Source organism: Takifugu rubripes, chromosome 17 (assembly GCF_901000725.2).
Source record: "Takifugu rubripes chromosome 17, fTakRub1.2, whole genome shotgun sequence".
NCBI classification, from domain to species: domain Eukaryota; kingdom Metazoa; phylum Chordata; class Actinopteri; order Tetraodontiformes; family Tetraodontidae; genus Takifugu; species Takifugu rubripes.
In genome coordinates, this window is record NC_042301.1 from 15,729,377 (window position 1) to 15,749,713 (window position 20,337).

A 20,337-nucleotide genomic window follows, 5' to 3' on the forward strand; every position below is an offset into this window, starting at 1 on the left:
GGTCTGTCTTCTCAGGGCTGGATAAAGAGCTTTCCTCTGGTTCCAACAGTTACCGTCTGGATTCCTCCTGTCATGCAGAAACATCCAGCCAGCAGGACGACTGCATGTTCCGAGAGTTCTGAAGGACGTTTCAGAGACAGATTGGACGTCATCACAGCCTAAAGCTCATAATAATTTCACAAAGCTAATAAAAAAGCACTTCTTCAAGTTAAAAAAATCTATTGCCTCCTAAAACAATTAGCTGGAGATTCCAAAGAAGAAGAAGCACTTCCTGTTCATGTTAGCCCCTGTACATCCCCACAGGATTTGTTTAACGGAGACTGTTGAGCAGTTCTCCCAGTTTCTGCCTGTATCCTCCAGACATTTAGCAAGCGACGCACCAGCTTTTTATCTCTTTGGCTGCTGGGCTCGTTGCAAAGCACACAGCAGAAAACTTCTGTGCATAAGAAAGTCATTCACAACTGCCATTAAGTGTACACACACACACACACACACACACACACACACTTGTGATCGGCATTCCACCTGTTTTAGCTGCTGGGAGAGATGGAGATTGAAGGGAAGAAAAGGAGCGAAGAAACGACAACAAAGGAAATATTCGTCCCCAAAAGAACGTTACAATATCTTTGGGGCCGACACACAAACACACACGCAGACACACACAGTCGCACACAGGTTCCAGATGAGAACAATACCCCCTGGTTCCCAGCCTGTGTGGAAACGGTTGAAACAGCTGATCCTCTCCGATCAGTAACCTCTAAGAAGTCGCTAAGCGTTTAAGTTGTCCCCGATCTACCCGGACTCCTTCCTCCTCCTCCATCCTGAGGTGCCCGAGCAGCTGGGAACTAAGTCCTCCGGCGCAGCGGTCTCCCGTGTCACGCCAGACGCCGCGCAGCGCTCAGGGTATCTCAGGGAGTCAGTCCAGGTAATTAATCTGAGCTTGTTAGCCACATGGCAGCAGAAGCTGGTCTGCATGCTGCCGAGGCGCCCCGGCCCACAGCTCCACGCACGCTGGCGCTGCTATCTTCCCCAACAAATGTATACCTTTTACATCCATCCATGCGGTGGCCTGTGTTGACAGCTTAGCTTATCTGAGCATGGACGACCTTCGGAAGGGGGGGGGAGGAGGAGGGGGGGGGGGGGGGGTCTTTCTAAAGGGGAGCGAGCTGAAACTGATCGGTGTTGCTGCCTAGTTCTGCCTCCCGTGTGCAGAGGGACCACAGCAGTAAATGATGGCATTAGGGAGGTGGGGAGGTGGAGGCGGGGAGCCCGGCGCATGAGCTGCTTTCTCTCTCACGCTGAGAGATGAAGCGTTAGCCGGGGGGGGGGGGCGCAGAAGCAGGCGGAGGAGGAGGAGATTGGTGAAGCTAGCCAGGTGCTGAGGAAGAGATATGTGGGTTTTTTTCTGTGCAACATGGGGGATTTGATGCTGAGAATACGTATATGTGTGTGTGTGTGTGTGTGGGGGGGGGTGAAATGAGAAAGAGAGGTGAAATATTTTCTCCCGTGGCAAAGAAAATGAGGAAAGTGGAAAAGGCCAGCTCTCGTGAGGAATGGACTAAACGGCTCCCCCGGGGGGGGGTGCTGGGACTCCTCGCCGCAGTTTCTTTAATGTAAAGCTCCATATATGTGCCCCCACGTGCAACACAATCCTCCCCCCCCCCCCCCAATGAGAATCGATAGCTGACTGCAGCTCTCAGGTCCATCAGCAGCTTTCTATCCACCAGTGGCTGCCGCTGCCATTAATTCCGCACCCTGCCGCTTCCCGCTCGTGGTGTGGTCCCTGGGATTAAAGGGCGGCGCGGCTGCCGCCGTCCTTTGCTCACAGGAGGGGGGGGTGAAGGGAGCACAGTGTGAGGATTGTTTATTCAGAGGAACCTCCTTGCTACCCGCTTAGTAACACCGCTGGGTTTCACTTCAGTTGATGAGTGATGATAAATCCTTTCGGCCCTTTTTCCCCCTTTACATCAAACAGTCGAAGCAGGATGCCGAGATATATCCGCAGCCCAGATAATCCCGAATATCAGGAGCTAGCTAAAAAAAAAAAAGCTGGCTCTTTGTGCAGGTTTCACACATGAGCACTTTGTTGCGTTTCACCCGATAGTGACTCATTAGTTCTGTCTCAGGTCGGTTGTTGACTCGGAAATCTGTTCCTCTGATTAATTAGTGCGACATATCGGTCGATCGGTGTCACCTTCTGAGCCTCGTTATCCGCAGAGCTGTTTCAGCGTGGCGCCGCTGATTGCTCCGTCTCCATAAATATTGTCTCGGAGCCGTCTGTAAAATGGCTGATACCTTCGCCGAACATAAGTTTGCAGGAAACGCCGCCATATTTGGTCGCAATCAATTTGGTGTTGTTTTTCCATTTGAAGCGAGTTTTTCCGTCTTTTCCGTCGCAGTGAGCATCCCAGTGTGCGGCTTCTCCCTTCCCTTACCTCTTTCCACCCCTCCAGGATGGTAAAGCCGTGGATCCATGCGGTGGCCCCCGCCGTTACCGCCGCCATTATCTCACCCTTGCAAACATCCGCGTGGATTAGCGCTCTAAAGCGTTCGCTTTGAAACTCGGCATGGAGGGATTTCTTTTTGGGCGATCACCGGTCTAAGCAGCCGTTACAGGCAGGATTAGCAGGTTCTGCTATTCAGGCAGCACGTTGTTTAAACACGGAGACGTGGAGGGGAGGAAGAGGAGGAGGAGGAGGAGGCTTTGAGCGACAGGAGCGCACGGGAAGGTGAAACAATTAAAGGCGAGCCGCGGCTCAGAGGGTCCGCCTTGGTTCACCTCAGAGACGCCGTGTCACCGTGTTTATTATTGTGTGATTTAAATGGCAGAACAGCCACTTCCTGTGTGCAGGGACACCCTTTATGTTGTCTGTGAATAAAGAAGAAATATTGTCCAATCTGCCTGAAAAGGACAAGACGGGCCCAGGACGGGGGAGTGTGGAAGGAGGAGAGCGGAGAGGGCGAACTCTGCCGAGGAGGCGGTAAAAAGAGGCTGACAGGGAGGATATTTCTCATCTTGTGTTTTCACAGTTTGTTGTTTGTTGTTTTGGCTTCCATGACATCGCCCTCGCCTCCCGTCTCTCCCCGGGTGTGAAAATGTGTCACCTAGCCGGCGCTGTAATTGTGCGGGAACAAGGCGTTTGCAGGGAGCGGAGACGATGGGCCGATAACGCGCTCGGAGAGGCATTTTTCTGGAGCGCCCCCGCTCGCTGCTGCTTCCTGCTGTCTCACACACCTCATATTGCACTTAGCCTCAGACGCTCTCGCTCTTCTGCCTCTTGTAAATGGAGAAACACTTCAGGGATCTCTGTTGTGCGGCGCCTACCCCCCCCCCCACCCCCCACCTGCTCTCTTTTTTGACATTTTGCTCCCTTTCACTTCTCGCCCCGCACCTCTTCCCAAGGTGTGCAACAGCTTTCTCCGTCTCTTTGATGCATCGCGGCGCATTTTCACCTCGCCAGCGGAGCGGGATTCATGCCGCGTGTCAGCGCTCCGCTGCCTCGCTCTCCTCCCCACTCTCAGTCATCGCCCTCCTCTCCTCTTCCTGCTCTCCATTAGCTTTCAGCCTATCCTGCTGGAATGATGGGGGTAATTGTACATTCAGACGCACAAACACACACACACTATCTCACATTCGCAGACCAACATTGCTTACAAGGCCTTCCAAAAAAAATGCCGCGCCGCTAGATTCTTCTTCATATTCTCGCGTGACTTGGCTGAAAGAGGAAGTGAAAACACTCATAAACAACTCACAGCCAGTCTCATAGTCACAGACCGGCCCTTTATCCCTCCTTCGTAATCTGTTTACGGAGCGCTGGGCCCATTTGAGGGAGATTTTAATTGAAAGCGGGTCTAATCTGATGATGGCGGCAGAACGGCGGAACCCTCAACCCTACATCACCCCTATCGGGTTGCACCGCGTCGCGCTCACGCTCGATACCTTGCTATTTCATTTCATGCCTGGCGGTTCACTGCAGCGCTGACCGCTCGCAGGTGTCACATTGATTGTTTCTCTGACAACCGATACGTCGGATGCTCGCGCAGTTTGTTTTTCGTCTCGGTTCCGGCTCTCCTTTGCTCCATTTACCGGTTTCTCCCTGTGTCTCTTCCTCAGGATGGATATTACTCCCACCGTCCCAAGGAAAAAAACAAAGTGGACAGCAACAACGAGAACTCCGTGCCCAAAGACTTTGAGAACATAGACAACAGTAACTTTGGGGCTCGCTCTCAGCCTCAGCGCCAGTCCGTGGGGGCCGGGAGCAGCAAGCAGCAGCGGGAGCACCTGCAGGAGAAGGCCTACTCCCAGCGGGCCTGGCGGGAGAACTCCCCAGGTCGGGAACGCAGCTCGAACGAAGTGCTGCCTCTGGGCCACCAGCCGCTGGCGCTCGGAAACAACGCTTCCCATCCGGACTTTCCCAGGCAGCAGGAGCGCGCGTCGTGGGCCCAGCAGACCCAGTCGCAGCACAGACACCAGCACCCCCACAGGAGGCAGGCCACCGCCGCGCTGCTGGAGGTGAGCTACGACCAGCCGCCCAAGTGCGAGATCAGCGGCAAGGAAGCCATCTCGGCTCTGGCCCGGGCCAAGAGCAAAGAGTGCCGGCAGCAGATCGCCGAGGTGTTCTGCCGACACAAGGAGGGGCAGCTGATGCCGGAGAAGGTGACGCGCTACTGCCCTCTGGAAGGTGAGGAGCACAGCTAGCCCCGATTAGCTTGATTATCTGAGTTTATTCACAACTGTGTGCAAACATTGTGACGCGTTAGAGACCTCGGGGGCCAGTTCCACCCCCAGTCAAACTATTGAACTTTGCCCTGGTCTCTAAACGTGCTCTCGAATCCCTTTTCTGGTCTTCACATGCACACATGGCTTTGTCACTCAGAAAGTTCGAACACTTGCCCGCGTAATAAGACTAATCTGCATTCTTGTAGTTAAGCAGCACCTGGTGATTTGGACACGGCTCAGCACCAAAACCATTTTTAATTACACATTCAGCTTAAGTAAATAAACCGCTCGAGTCGAATGTTCTGCTGGAACTGCAGGATAAACCATTATGAAGTACCGCCGCTCTGTCTCTACTCTTACAAATAGACATTTCATTTTTCATCATTATTTCCTCCTACGCTCTGCTCTGTATTATTTTGTCCGCAGCGAAAATAAATGTAATATCCGCCAAGTCAGGAGGAGTCCGGCCGGTCGGGCTTCGGAACATGGGAAAATGTTTTCTGTTCTGGCGATTGCATTTTCCATCACAGAAAAATATGGTCTTTCTCTCTTTTCTGTGTTATTGGTGGAGTAAATTGATGGAGAAAATGGGGGCGCTGCTTGTGTTCTTTCCAAATTAGAATGCAATTTTCATTTGTTTTTGCCAGATTGGCCACAGAACACAGGCTAAGCTCTCTATTCCACACACACACACACACACACACACACACACACACAGTAAAAGTTTGCAGGCATCTATAGTCCATTAGCGCTGCCTCAGCAACAGCACATGAAGGGCCGAAGGAGCAGGAAGACCATCCATCCCTCCTGGTTCCAGTCACACACCTTCCCCACACTTGTTCCAGCTCCTGCAACTCGAGGAGGTGTCACGTGACTCCTCAACATCTGTGCACGCTGCCTCCCCGGAGCACGGGCGCCATTTGTCACCTCAGCGCCTGTCATCTCACCGAGCGACGCGCGCACCTCCTCAAAATGACAATTTGATCAAAGCAGACAAAGAAATTGAAAAGGGGGCTTTTCCCCGACGGCTCGGCCGCAACAACGCGCCAACTAAATTAAATCACTTTTTCTTTTGTACTCTCCGTCTCCCCGCGCAGCCACCAATCATGCTTTTTCTCGTCCGCCACCTCAGCTCAAGTCCTAACCTCGTTACCAGAAAATTGGCCAATTTGATTTGATTGGTATTTTGTCCTTGAGGCCTCAGCAACGTTAGCGATTGTGTTAGCGACGCGCATTATCGGATGTACAAGACACACTTTCAATCTCTTTGCCTCCCTGTAAGGCCTGAATGCTAAACCCAAAGGTAAACAACGTTGCGGTGAGAGCCGACACATTTAGATAAGTTCTATCGTAAATGAACGTTTAAGCCATAAGTGTCGTATCCCACATCTGCCAGTCAGGTTTTTGTACCTGCAGTCAGAAAATCCGGTGTTTTGCCGGTGGCCTGCCGGAGGGAAAGCATCAACTTGATGAAAATTTTCCAGTTCTTTCATTACGGAGCAGCAGCGGTGGCCCCCCGCTGCTTGTCTCCTGACGCCGAATATCCACGGGGGACATTTTAAAAGTAGAAAATGCCACATCCATTTTTAATACGAAGCCCAAATCCCATCGTGATATAACAGGAAGAAGCCACAACTTTGATAAGGCTGCAAATTATTGGAGTAATTCTGCTCTCAACGGGAAAACTGTTTGTTTTTAACGGACCGCTTCATCCGCGCAGGATTCATTGGTTGGGTTCGTTGATGTGGGTGTTTCCATAGGCTGCTGTTTGGCACCAGGAAGCGTCCATCAAGACAGAATCTATGGAATCTGTAGGATTTACAGCCAATATCTCCACAACTGACGCGCTTCTCTGCTTTTCAACAACAGAAACCAACTTTGTGACAGCAGGAAATGTAGAAACCTCTGTTCCTCTGCTCCTTCTATGAAAAACAACCTTCCTAAAGCTTGTTGGTGCAGATGACCGTACCCGCTCTCCAGAACTGACAATGGCGTTCTCCCACGCAGCCGCGCTCATTAGTTCGGCTCCGACGTCTCACGCCGCCCTGTGACGCCGCCGGCCAATTATCCCTGTGCAAAGCAAGTCGGCGAATGTTCTTAACCGGCCGCCAATTACTGTTCAATCTGATCCAACCTACAGCGCATTTCACCCCCGTAAGCTTTCCCACGCACACGCACACGCGCGTGTGCACGCCTGTGAGCCATCAGTACGAGGACCGACGGGAGGCACAGCCAATGGGGGCCCGATTGGAGGCGAGGCGGCGTGTCGTTAACCCCGATACTGCGGTCAAGCTTCCACCAAAGCCGCGTCAGACATCTCCCCCTTCGTTTAAATGAATTTGTTTAACAGAGGGGCAAAGCCGCCTCACAGCTGACAGCTTACAGGCAATACGCCGCAACGCCAAGGCTCGGATTTTAAGGAATTTGAGGGCAGGGGACAGAGAACGGGACGTAGTTGAGGACACGCTACCTCGGGGGACTCGCAGGAAAATAAGCAGTGGGAAAGGTAGCACGCCCTGCATCGTGAACACGGCCCCGGCTGTGCAGAATTGATTCAAAGTCTGTTTGTTTTGGAGCAGATAGGGGACCTAGAACCACGTAGCGGCAGAGCGGGGTGACCGGTGGCTCTCAGGGGGACCGCTGGAATTATTTAATTTGACTGCAGCTCGGCAGAGCGCAGCCCGGACCGTGTTTACGCTCTCTGCTTGTTGTTGTGGGCTGTGTGAAATCCAAGGCCTCTTCGGGGAGTTGGGTTTGAGAGAAATAATGGCACATTGTCAAACCCTGCTCCGCCCCGAAGTCCCCACAGAAATGGCTTATAGGATTCCTGTCTGACTGGAGATAGTAGTTACAGTCCCTGTCGTGTCGGCCTGGAAATTGTCGAAGGTCCAATTCAATCACGGAGCAGCAGGGGTGGGTAAGCCCCGTGTTTGTGGCTCTGTCAGCAGGGATGAAATACCTTTATGACTTTTATGTCCACATTCATCTGTCTAATGCGTCGGTCGTATTTCAGGACGGATGTTCCGGTCGGTTCTGCGTCCAGCTTTACCCAGCTGGGTGATGTCTTGAATGCATGCATGTTTTAAGGAGCCCGTATAACCCGCGGCCTGTGACATCATAGCTAATCATTATGAATCACAATCACACCATCCTGTTGCCTAGCAACCTTAGTTGGTAGCCATTTCCAGTTATAGTATAATATAACATTTAATCGTAATTAATAATTATGTTACTGACTTTTGTCTCGGCAATTCATGGATATTTAAACAAGCGCGCCGATTGTGCCGCATCACAAATTTGATTGGCTAATCAAACAACGGCTGATTACTGACTAATGAATCAGTGCGGGAGTTAAATCGGAGCGGTTGCGTGCTTTTTACTCACTCGTGTATTCTTATCCGTGCGCCCACTGTTCAGGTAAAGCCAACGCCAACGTGCAGTGGGACGAGGACTCCGCCGAGAGCTTCCCGGCAAAACCCGTCCGCATCGCGTTTGTCCTCGCCATCCACGGACGAGCGTCCCGCCAGTTCCAGCGCCTCTTCAAAGCCATCTACCACACGTCACACTACTACTACATACACGTCGACCAGGTGAGCGGAAGTCACATTTGATACAATAAATATATGAAAAAATGATTATTTATTCGGCTTGAAGCAGCATTTTGAAGGCGAGTGTATCGGGGGGGGGGGGGACACTCTCGGCCCTTGTCCTTTTCCACCGCCATTCCGGAAAAACCCGTCAGCATTTCCACTGCAATTATACGGGAAGGAAAACCTTTTTCCCCTGAAACCAAACTTTCCCCTGGAGCGTTCCGAATTCCACAGAGTTATTCATGGAGATCTTATGACGTGGACAGATGATGGAAGTACAAACAGGAAGAGCAAACTGCAGGACTCACGCCAATGCTAATTCACAGAAATGACCTCAGTTACTCATACTGTTAAATATAGAAAATCTCATTTGATTAAGAAGCTGAATATTCCATATCACTCTGACCCCTGCTGTGACAGATTACAGCTTCAAATGAATGCCATCAATGTGTAAAGCTCTGACAAGAGTTTTGTCCTTTCTGGGTTTTCAGCGCTCGAACTACCTGCACAGACAGGTGCAGGCGTTGGCTGCGCTTTATCCGAATGTGCGAGTGACGCCCTGGCGCATGGCCACCATCTGGGGCGGGGCCAGTCTGCTGACCATGTACCTCCGCAGCATGGCTGACCTGCTGGCCATGAGGGACTGGAGCTGGGATTTCTTCATCAACCTCAGCGCGGCCGACTACCCCATCAGGTAATAAAGACGGATCGGGCAGGGGGAGCGGGTTGACTGACGGGAGCGGAGGACATCTTGGATAATGAATTGTCCCGTAAGGAAATGGAGTGAGGTGCTTTGGCGAGCATCTAATTTAGGTAACGCTTGCTGTCACCGGGGCAGGTGCCGTGGACGGGGAATTCAATACGCGCTGGTCTCGGCTCCTGTGGTTAACTGCGAGCTTTAAATAAAGAGCCACTCCACAGCAAACAGATCAATGAAGTAGACCTTCTGCTTTCCCTAAACATTATTCCTCAATACCTTCTCCTCCAAGCGCCTGGCTCCTCGCTGCCACTGCGGTGAATGGGTTACATGGTGGACTGATTACAGTTTAATTGCTCAGGGTCAATACATATTGACTGCCCACGCCTTTTGGATTCTCTACAGTCTCAAAGTCCTCTCTCAATAAATCAATAAATAAAAAATAATAAATGATAAAAATATTTTTTTTTTAAAAAGCCCAAAGATGGGAAGAATTGGTAGGTTTTGGTGACTTCTTCTCCCTTCTTTCAAGTCATTATGTAGTTGTCTTGGGAGTTCAGGGTTTTTGATGTGGCTCTCCGCAGCAGCCATTAAAACTCCTCCTATTAAGGGAAGAGTGCAGCCAGATGTCCACCTGTTGGAGTCAGACAGGCTGCAATGGCCGCTGGGTAACGGGACGCTGGGTCCTCTTTCTCCACAGCTGGAGTGCTTCGGTATCTTCACGCTGCTGTCGACGAGAGCTGCGCGCAGCCCGTCTGCGGGGCCGTGTGCACATGTTCCTCAGCCTCTCGTTCCCTTGATATTCTAGCGAAACGAGGGAAGAGGAGCGGTTCTAGGCACCATCTGTTGGAAAATTACGGAGCAATGAAGAGAATGAGGCAGGAGAAGGATGAGAGGAGGAGGAAAAGGACGCAGAATAAGCGTAGGTGTAAGGACGAGGCAGCGTCGGGTGATTAGGGCGTAATATTAGATATGGAACTTGTCTTCTTGTTTATTCACTTATTTAAGTGTCTTGAAAACAACAGCTTGGGTTTGATCACGTCTGTAGTCAGAGTACTTACTGAGCTGAACAGAATTTTCCACCGTGTCCTTGTTTTTCCCCCTGCGACCACTTGGCACAGTTGCAGGCAATAAAAAACCCAAAAAGGTACAGGGGTTCCCCCCACCCCCCACCCCCCACTGCTGCTGCTGTTATCAGTGCGGCTGGAGACAGGCATTATTTTCCCTCTAATTCCCTGATAATGTCTGTCCTGCTGCATGGATGACTCTCAAAAGCAAACCCAGAGCCCTTTCACACCAGCAGAGGGGCTGCGTGTCCAGGGGCGATACACCGGGTGTGTGTGTTACACGCTTGCTTTGCCAGAGTACAGCTCTGTTTCCCAGCTTTTATCTACAGTCTCCACGCTCTCTTTACCTCCTTTTCCCCTTTAAAACACCTTTTATAGACTTTGCGGCGGCCTTTAGAAGCCTGGCGAGATGATAACTGGCTGCGGGCGTCATATCTTCTTATCCTGCGCTCTGTCATCTGTCGCCGTTTGTCCTATTTTAGCAGGTATCTGTTACTGATAGGTGTCACTTACATTTGTGGGGAAGATGAGGCAATAGAACCTGAGGCGAGTGAACGGTACATTTGAAAATGCCGTTCAAAACCCCCTCAACAAAACAAAAACGAAATCCCCAGGACGTTAAGTCAGGCTGCACCGTGTGTGCGTTATAGCCGCAGCGAGTGTGTGAGTTCCTAACCTGCGTGACATTGAATTTTAAAACAGACGGTGAAGTCCTTGTTAGAAAACCGATTTAACCAGGAAAACGCAACACTGGAGTAATGATGAAGCTTAATTGGCTCTCCTGTTGAACAGACGTTCCTTTTCAGCCATCAGGTGTGGCTGCAGGTCCCAGCAGCGCACGCGTGCATCTGTGTGTGTGTGCGTGTGTGTGTGTGTGTGTGTGTGTGACTGCATGTGTGCAGGCGCACCAGTGAGACAGCACAGCCACGGGGCTGACAGTGAGCAAACTAGACCCAGCGGACGAGGTGACCACTCAGGTGGCAAATCTGGGGCTTGACACAAATTCCCCTTGCTCTGTGTGAGTGTGTGTGTGTGTGTGTGTGTGTGTGTGTGTGTGTGTGTGTGTGTGTGTGTGTGTGTGTGTGTGTGTGTGTGTGTGTGCGCCCGCACGTCTGAATGCCAGCAACAATCAGTGTGTGTGTATACTGCGATCACTAGTAGAGACCCAGCATTGGTGTGTGTGTGTGTGTGTGTGTGTGTGTGTGTGTGTGTGTGTGTGTGTGTGTGTGTGTGAAGGGAAGGCGGAGGAGTGCATGTGTCCGTGCAGCACATCATCAGTTAGGCTTTCTGGCTCAGGACCCCCTAAGATAAGCCCTCCAGGCTGTGAAATTGCTCCCCCAAGAGAAAATGACATTAATATGCACTTTTCCCTCCCCCGCCCACTGATTCTGGAGGTTTTCAAGAGTCTTTCCGCTTCTTTAGAAAGGCGAGCGGAGCCGTGGCGAAAGGCTCCACCACAGACGGACCATTGGAGCCGCCGACCTGGCCGAGCCGAGGGCTTTCATTGGGGCAGCTTTTGTTTTTGCCTGCGTTGTGTTGGGTGTGTGTTGTAGTGGGCGTGTGTGGAGATAAGTGTGTCTAGGAAGGGCGGTTCCACGGGATCCGATGACACTTGACCCCAAAAACTCTGGCTCATGCACGTTGTCACGGCAACGCCCGCGAACAGTCGCCCAGCTGTGTTTTATAGACGACGTCGGCCGATGTGAACGAGCACATGTGAAGTTTAAACGGGTAAATGAGACGTTTTGAGATGAGACGTCCCAGAGACGCACCGCTGGGACCTCAGTCGTGTCGGTCCTCGTGGTTAAATGGGAGAGAGGAGTTTATTCTGTGCGTCCCCGTCTCTGGAGGCGTTTCTCAAGTGTCTTTGATCCTGTCGCCGTTTCTCCATTAAGAAGGAAGAAGAAAATCAATGTGGTTGAGTCTTTTGCCTCCGTTTCAGGACCAACAACCAGCTGGTGGCCTTCCTGTCCAAATACAGGAAGATGAACTTCATCAAGTCGCACGGCAGGGACAACGCCAGGTGAGAGGCGCCTTTTTCAGACATCATTTCAGACCCATCTGCGTCACTCCGCCTGCGATTATCTCCCGCAGCACCTATACGTGCACAGTTAGCTTCCATCTGTGGAGTCAATAATTCAGCTTCTAGGTAGGCTGCTGCCAGAAGACCATTGACGTACCCCGACCCGCGTGTCTGACAGCGCGGCGCTGCTTTTATTTTCCTCGCTACATTTTCGGAATCGCGGCGACGCTTTTTTTGGCCGGGCGAACGGTGAAACGAGGCCAGCGGCTCCGGCGTTCCTCCTCCCAGATAGAACAGGCTGACCCGGCTGACCCGAGCTTGACTCCTTCCATCTGACACTCGATATGTTCGCAGGAGTAGCACCATCCATTATGCATGCGGGGTGTCGCTCACGCCGGCGTTGATGAAAGCGCGTCGTGACAAGTGCAAACGGCGGCCGCGGGAGGTCAAGAGGCGGCTAACGAACTCTGCTCCACGGCAACGGAAAACATGTTTGTTCTGGCGCAACAGTCAGACGACCTAAAGGTTCTTTTAGTGTCGCGTCTTGAGAAAAGATCCTCGTTTGAATGTGAGATTACTCAATCTTGGTCTTTCGTGATCAGTGTAGGGTCTCAGAAATGCTAATAAATAAAGCACCAGCAGCATTTAAATGAAGACGGAACATTTTTAGGGGAAATAAAGAGCGTCGAACCCATGACGAACACCTTGATTTTTCCTACGAGCGCTAACAGCCCCGCCTGTTCCTGCAGGTTCATCCGGAAGCAGGGTCTGGACCGCCTCTTCTTTGAGTGCGACACCCACATGTGGAGGCTGGGCGACCGTAAAATCCCGGAAGGCGTCTCGGTGGACGGCGGCTCCGACTGGTTCCTGCTGAACCGCGTGTTTGTGGATTACGTCATCAGCTCCCAGGACGACTTGGTGGCCAACATGAAGCGCTTCTACGCCTACACGCTGCTGCCGGCTGAGGTGACTAACACGCCTTCACACGAGCGACGCTCTCCACCCCTGTGCCACGGTTGGGACAGGGGCGAAAAAATCAATCCAACTTTCTGAATTTTGTTTCCCCCCCCGTCCCTTCCTGTTTCCCCGTCAGTCGTTCTTCCACACCGTGCTGGAGAACAGCGCCCACTGTGAGAGCATGGTGGACAACAACCTGCGCATCACCAACTGGAACCGCAAACTGGGCTGCAAGTGTCAGTACAAGCACATCGTGGACTGGTGCGGATGCTCCCCTAACGACTTCAAGCCGGTGGACTTTCACCGCTTCCAGGTAACACAATGCGGCCGCGAAGAGCCCGTGCTGCCATGGCAACAGCGGCCCCGGTTTGCCAGCATGCAACAGTCATCACCATTATCTGCTTTTTCCCACCTTTTCGTGTTTTTCTTTTATCAAATCATGTGTTTAAAAGAAAAATGAAGTAAGTTTAGCTAATAGCTAATAAACACAACAGAACGTGCAACCAAGTGAGTTATAGGCAGTAGGATTTTCCTAAGTGGCTGAGAGCTTATCGGATAATGAATAAAATATTTGACATTTAAAGTAAAAACGTATGAGAGCGCTGAACGATTCGGGCGGGCGGAGAGAAGATCTCAGAGTAGAAAACGTGTTTATTGACCCATCCTCCTACTATTTGCTCTTAGTTAGCTTCTCTCCAGCGACTGCTGCATTGATCGTATTCATGTTGAAGCCCAGAAAAACCACTCTGGCACATCGGCGCTGTGACAGAGCGTCGAGCCGAGGGACGCTGGCTCGACGCTCCGTCACAATATCAGCTGGTTTTGCGTATTCCACAGCGTCCCCGACCTTCGTGGCCCCGCCATATAGCAGCGAGCTCAGACTTCCCCAAAGTGAGTCAATCTGAGGAGATGAGACGGTCAACTGTGAGCACAAGGTTTCTTTTTAGAACAAGAATAAAGTGCCTGCAGGAGAAACTGAAATTTGCTGCGCTCCAGGAACAAAGCTGAGACACAAACGTACAAACAGATGCCAGTAAAACATCTCTGGAAGAGGACGCTGGCTGGCATGTCTGGGGAAATCAGCGGCAGCCATTCTCTAAACTCCCCCCCCAAGGTCTGTCCTCACGGGCCTCAGCGCCCCACAATCAATACGTGCAAAAATTGGGCCTCGATCAGCGGCGCCATGAAAGGGGGAGGGATATTAATAGTAATTAGATCGCCTCTGCCTTGAGTGTGAGGGAGCGAAGAGAGCGAGTCCGCTTCTGAAAATCAAAGCAAATGAGCGGCGATGGCTGCAGGAGCCCCCAGAGCGTCGCTATCGCAGTTTGACTTTTATGTCCTCCTAAGAAGTAAAAAGCGCCACAGTTAAACACCACTTCAAGTCACGTCCTCCGAGCGACTCGGCCGGTCTCCGCTGACGCGCACCAGCTCGGCCCGTCACCACAGCCTCGGCTCCCCCCCCCTCCCCGGGACCGCTCCGCCTCCCGTCTGGCCTCGGACTGCGACAACGCCGTGCCCACACGTTACCACAGGTCCTTGGCTCCTCCGCAGGGTCTGCTTGGCACCCCAGTATCAGTAAAGTCCAACCATGGGAACAAAGCAGCTTTTCCAAAAGCAGCAAATCCGGGCTGCCGTATTAATAGGACTTAATACTCCACAATCCGAGGTTCTCTTTGAAGCAGGGCATCGAGGAAGATACGCACGGCTAAAGTAGGCTGCTGTTTGGTTTGCAGATAAGCCGAGTGGCCCAAGGTGCTGCTGTCCGTCTTTCCCCACAGGGGGATGCTTGGACAGTGCTGTCCTGAGACGGATGCCAGTGGTTTGGCTGCTTTGTTAGCATTTAGCGATGTAGCAGCAGTGCCGTCTGTTGGGGGCACATCTAGTTGTGTTGTGGTCCACCATGGGCAGAATAAGCGATCCAATATTTCCACAAAGCTTCCATTGGTTTGGACGTTCTTCACCACGGTTGCAACGTGTCCTCAAAGACAGGGTCAAACCATCTCAGTCTTCCTAAAAAAATAGTCAAACCAAAGCAAAAACTCTGGGCACTTTCGCACCTTTTTTTAGCTAAACCTCAGACCGTTTCCCCCATCTGTGTGGCTGATTTAGGATGTGTGAAGGCTGCAGTTGCACCCAGGTCCAGACCAGAAAAAGACTATTTTGAAGAGTGTCTAGTTATGTGACTGGAGGAAAACGCAAACCTGACCCTGAAGCCAGGTGGCAGCATATAAAATTCCTCTATGTTACCTTGAGAAACAACTTAAAGTGAGCTTTGTTAGCAAATGATACCTGCAAAAAACATTTCGATTTCAATTCAGTGTAGAAAACAACTTCAAAGTTGAATCGGCCCAAAAGTTCGGGCCGTTTTAGCTCCGCTGGCTTTTGTAGGCTTAAGAAATCATTTTTCACATCCATCCATGCTGCATCGATATCGGTTCAAACCTGATCTTGAGCTCTGTAGTCAAAGGGGTTTTGCCACAGCTTTTCTGAGCTGGTAGCACCGAGGTGTTCAAGGCTGACGGCGTCAGGAGTCTGACTGAATGGACGCCTTTGTCTGAGAGCCGAGCTGTGGAGGCGGCAGAGTCCAGGATTTGCCCTCAAGCCGTAGTGCGGCAGAGCCAGAGCAGAGGAGGCCAGACGGAGGCAGGGGAGTCGAGGCAGGGGTTGAGAAAAGCAGGTGATGAGGGGCTGGCTACACACAGACAAGGGGCAGCCCAGGGTGAGCTCTCATTTTGGGCTTTCAAAGACGTGCGGTGCGTCTTTTTCCCCTTCCTGGAGGCGAGCCTCCGCCGCGACTATCGATTACCGTTGCTGTAATGAAGCAGTCTGACACCGTTGTCCACAGATGCTCCACCAATGAACCCTGAATCCTTTCATCAGCTGAGCTGTGATGTGATTAACTTTGGGAGATCGCACTCAGAGGGTAATTTATCTTCTCCTTGACTTTTCCTTAATCTCTGACTCCCAGTCCTGCATCTGAGATTCCCGCCTTTTCCTGAGGCGCTGGATAAATGCTTCCTGGGGTGCGGAGGGTTAATCCCAGTATGTTTGATATTTACAGGAGATATATTAGTTGCTGGCCGAGGCGTGGCAGGTCTGGTAACGTCGTAACGTTGGCGAGAAGGCGTCACTGCTAACTGAAGTTTTCCTAATCACCTTTATTTTGTGGCCTTGATCTAAAAATGGGCTGCATCCGGTCGCCTGTTCACCCGATTCACCTCCATTTCTCTGCTCCCTTCCAGCACCTCGACTATATTTCTCTTCCCACACATCATTTAACACACATCTAACGCCACGCGATTATTCCCCTGCCATCCCGATCCACCGCGGCTTCCTAATCTCTTTTCTTCTTTATCTCTCCCCCCCCCTCCCCCGCCTCGCTCCTCTATCCCCCTCCCGTCCTCTCCCTGCCCCCCAGCAAACAGTGCGGCCCACCTTCTTCGCCAGGAAGTTCGAAGCCAGCGTGAACCAGGAGATCGTCAACCAGCTGGACAGCTACCTGTATGGACCTTTCCCCAAGGGAACGCCGGGCCTCAGCTCGTACTGGGAGAACGTCTACGACGAGCCAGACGGCGTGGCCAGCCTGTCCGACACACGCCTCACCTACTACCACTCCTTCTCTCGGCTGGGTCTGGCCAGAGCCGCCGCCTCTCTGCAGGGGAATCCGAAGGACCACAGCTGCAGGTGAGGTTTGCGGACAAAGTCGGTGCCCCCGCAACAGCACGCCATCAAACCCCTCTCAGAACCCTTTTTGTCTGACTTTACGGCTTCTAGAACAATGAAGAGCTCCAGGTAATTCTCTTCCTTTTGTAACAGGATACCGCTCTGCCAGTTTGTCCCTGACACGATGAGGCTAAATGGTTGCTACAAGTGCTCTTAAACCAGCGCGTTATTAGTGGAAATGTATGAATGGCAGAGCTCTTCCACACACACACACACACACACACACACACACACACACACACACACCATGTGGAAGATCTTTTCATCTTCAATGGGTAAATGAAGCCTTCATGCGGTTGAGAAGCCTAGCAGCAACCCCGCGATGCACACTTACCTCAATAATCTAGCCTAAGTAAAAACACACTTTCAATCATCCGTGGCAACAAGCAGAGGCTGGCAAATGGTGTTTGAAGGTAAATTCAGTAATCCAGAAGGAACAAGACAACAATAATTGTTCATAAATCACTTCTAATTTGTTTGCTTGACGCGGAAGCTCCCCGTCTCCGTCTGTTTCCACTGGGAAGTTTTTAAGAAATCAAGCTAGTGATTAATGGCAGCCTTGAGTGCTGTTTTAGAGCGAATCTGGGGAGCAACGCATAAACAGGGGTTATTATCCTCTGACGCAAGGCGTCCAGCCCCCGCTGCATTGTGGGTGTTCCCTTTTGTCCTGTGGGTAAATCCGAGTGGAGGAATAAAGCACGTTTCCATCTGTCAAACCTAAGAGCCATCAATTGGCTCCAGCTGTTTCCTGCAGCATTTGTTATAGGAAAACACGGCGTGCACGTTCGCATAGCGTGTCTGACGGGTGTGGGCGGGGGTCCGTGCGCACGTCAACGCCATGAGAGCACGGAGAATTGCCGCACGGGCAGGCGTGTCTTCTCCTACTGACATAAACACAAATTCGGACACAGATTTATTTTTTTTGTTCTTTTGTGACACGTCTGGAATCAGATGCAGGGTTTTCCAACATCGGCGGTGTGTGTGTGTGTGTGTGTGTGTGTGTGTGTGTGTGTGTGTGTGTGTTGGGGGGTTAGGACCCCGTATGAGAGCTACTGTGAGATCAGCCAAATCAAGCCTATGATCTCATGCTTGAATTTACAGGTGTGGTAGTTAAACCCGATGGGTCTCCAGCGCCGGGGACACGGGCGCCGTTGCCATCTTTCGCCCGTGTCGGTGTCCGTTGTCTCTCCATGTCTGTAGACAGTAAAGCCACCCATGTCCAGTTCATGTGCCCACACACACACACACACACACACCCGTCCTCCAGCATCAGCAGGAGGGTCCCCCTACATGAGCCTGGTCCCACTCAGGGTTTCTTCCTGTTAAAGGAAGAAGTTTTTCCTGGCGCTGCTGTGTCCTCGTGGCTCTGGCTACATTGAACTTAAATTGAATTTAACCTCGAAATGAAACTTTTGGCTCATTATATCAGCCAGTGACGTTGGAATCAGCCCGTCTCCATCGGTTAAAGGCCACAGAGGGGATTTGGCTTTTTAGTGGGCCCATGTGACTCAGAAAGACTGGGGTAAAAGGCTGAATGCTGCTTCTGTGCTGGATACACCGGAGGAGAGGAGGGGAGGAGGAGAGGAGAGGAGAAGGGAGGGGAGGGAGGAGAGGAGAGGAGAGGAGAGGAGAGGAGAGGAGAGGAGAGGAGAGGAGAGGAGGGGAGGGGAGGGGAGAGGAGAGGAGAGGAGGAGGAGAGGAGAGGAGAGGAGAGGAGAGGAGAGGAGGAGAGGAGAGGAGAGGAGGGAGGGGAGGGGAGGGGAGGGGAGGGGAGGGGAGGGGAGGGGAGAGGAGAGAGGAGAGGAGAGGAGAGGAGAGGAGAGGAGAGGAGAGGAGAGGAGGAGGAGAGGAGAGGAGAGGAGAGGAGAGGAGGGAGAGGAGAGGAGAGGAGAGGAGAGGAGAGGAGAGGAGGGGAGGAGCAGGAAGGCATGGCAGGAGGAGGGAGGGTGCAATTCTATCCTTTTGGGTGTAAATATTTACTGTTCTGCTTGTCAGGGTAGCATTTACCGGGACGGGTTGACTCCTGGTCTTTTAGTGGAATACTGATGAGGCCATGGGCACTGGGGAGGTGTGTATGTGCATGTGTGAGTGTGTATGTGTGTGACAGGGAGAGCAGGAGAGAGAGAGAGAGAGAGAGAGAGAGAGAGAGAGAGAGAAGCAACAGAACAAAAGAAAAATAGATTCAAAGAGGCAGAGGGATGGGAATTCTGTGTGCGGAGCCAGGACACGTGCACAAACCAGCTGCGGATTGTCTGCCAGCAGTGCCCATCTGAACTGCTTTTTAGCTTTCCCAGAAGCCACTGGGGGGGAGGGGGCCACACGCCTGGGGGGGCCAAGCCCTGTGCTGCCTACAAAGAGACACAGAAAGAAAAGCTTCACCTTCAGTCACGGCCCGTTTTAACTCCGGCGTGTTCAGAACGCTGGACAACATGACGCCGGTACAGCCGTGCGTGCGCTGTAACCGCCGCCCCCCCCCGCTTCAGAACCGGAACATGTCCGTCAGCCAACAACCAGTGCAAAACAATAATTAGCAAGAGACACATCTGTTATTTACGCCGTTCAAAATAACACTTAGCAAAAGTGATCCGATGATGACATAGTAGCATAAGATCAGCAGTCAACAACGTTCATCATCGTACGCTGCCCTGCAGCTCAGTGACGTGAGGTTTGCTCATGGCTCCACTCTCTTCCTGTCTGTCAGGTACTTCCCCATGGGCCACCCAGTGTCGGTGCACCTCTACTTCAAGTCGGACCAGTTCCAGGGCTACCTCGTCAAGCACCACGCCACCAATCTGGCCACGAGCAAGCTGGAGACCTTAGAAACCTGGGTGTCACCCAAGAACAACTTCAAAGTGACCAGCACGCCCAGCAGCACGTTCAGCCGGCTGCAGTTTGCGGCGGTGAGTCGGCAGATTAGCGCCGGCGCGCGCGGCGCCCGCGGATGCTCGCTCGCGCTGAGGTCACCTGTCGGTGGGCGGAGGCAGCGGCTTCCGTTTAGCCCCACAGCTTCTTTTCCTCTGTGAGGTGCTTCTAATTAGAGCCAAGATGCGCAGCTCATTGTCATGGGGGCCTTATAGCCATCGCTATGGCGACCTCGCCACCACTCGTAGCAGCGAATTAACCCAGCAGCTGTAATGGCCTCGTGAAAGATAAACTGATTGAATCTGCCAGAGTTCCCAGAGATGAGCTCGTTTGTTCTCCTAATAGAACGTCTTCTCACCTTCACACTGGAAGGCTCCTCCTGATTGTCTTGCTCTGCTAATCTGCGTCCCTGTTTACGCCAACGCCTGTTCCGACGACAGCGAGTTATGGCGCCGCAGTCACTCAGCGCCTTTACGACAGAATTAATGGACTGAGCGTGAATCGACCTTTTTTCTTCCCGTTCAGAACGTCTGTGGCTCCCTCGTCCGGCGCCCGCGGACCGTCGTGTCACACCTGGACCGTCACCTGACCTCTCCCGGCATCGCGGGTCGCTTAGGCTCCGTTTGTCTGTCAGGCCCGTGGAACCTTGAGTGACGGAGAAGCGATGTGAGCTTCGGGTTTTTATCCGGCTGCTCAGG

At 52.1% G+C, this 20,337-nt stretch overlaps 1 protein-coding gene across 1 annotated transcript in view; it reads left to right on the forward strand.

Annotated features, from left to right (window-relative positions):
* xylt1 (xylosyltransferase I) overlaps positions 1-20,337 on the forward strand; it is a 45,582-nt gene that overhangs the window by 20,151 nt on the left and 5,094 nt on the right. Inside the window, exons 2-9 of the mRNA XM_003972487.3 lie at positions 4,115-4,682; positions 8,138-8,310; positions 8,802-9,004; positions 12,017-12,097; positions 12,847-13,063; positions 13,191-13,367; positions 16,473-16,738; positions 19,479-19,677. Of these exons, the coding sequence (XP_003972536.1) occupies positions 4,115-4,682; positions 8,138-8,310; positions 8,802-9,004; positions 12,017-12,097; positions 12,847-13,063; positions 13,191-13,367; positions 16,473-16,738; positions 19,479-19,677 (1,884 nt within the window). The remainder of the gene's footprint in view (positions 1-4,114; positions 4,683-8,137; positions 8,311-8,801; positions 9,005-12,016; positions 12,098-12,846; positions 13,064-13,190; positions 13,368-16,472; positions 16,739-19,478; positions 19,678-20,337) is intronic.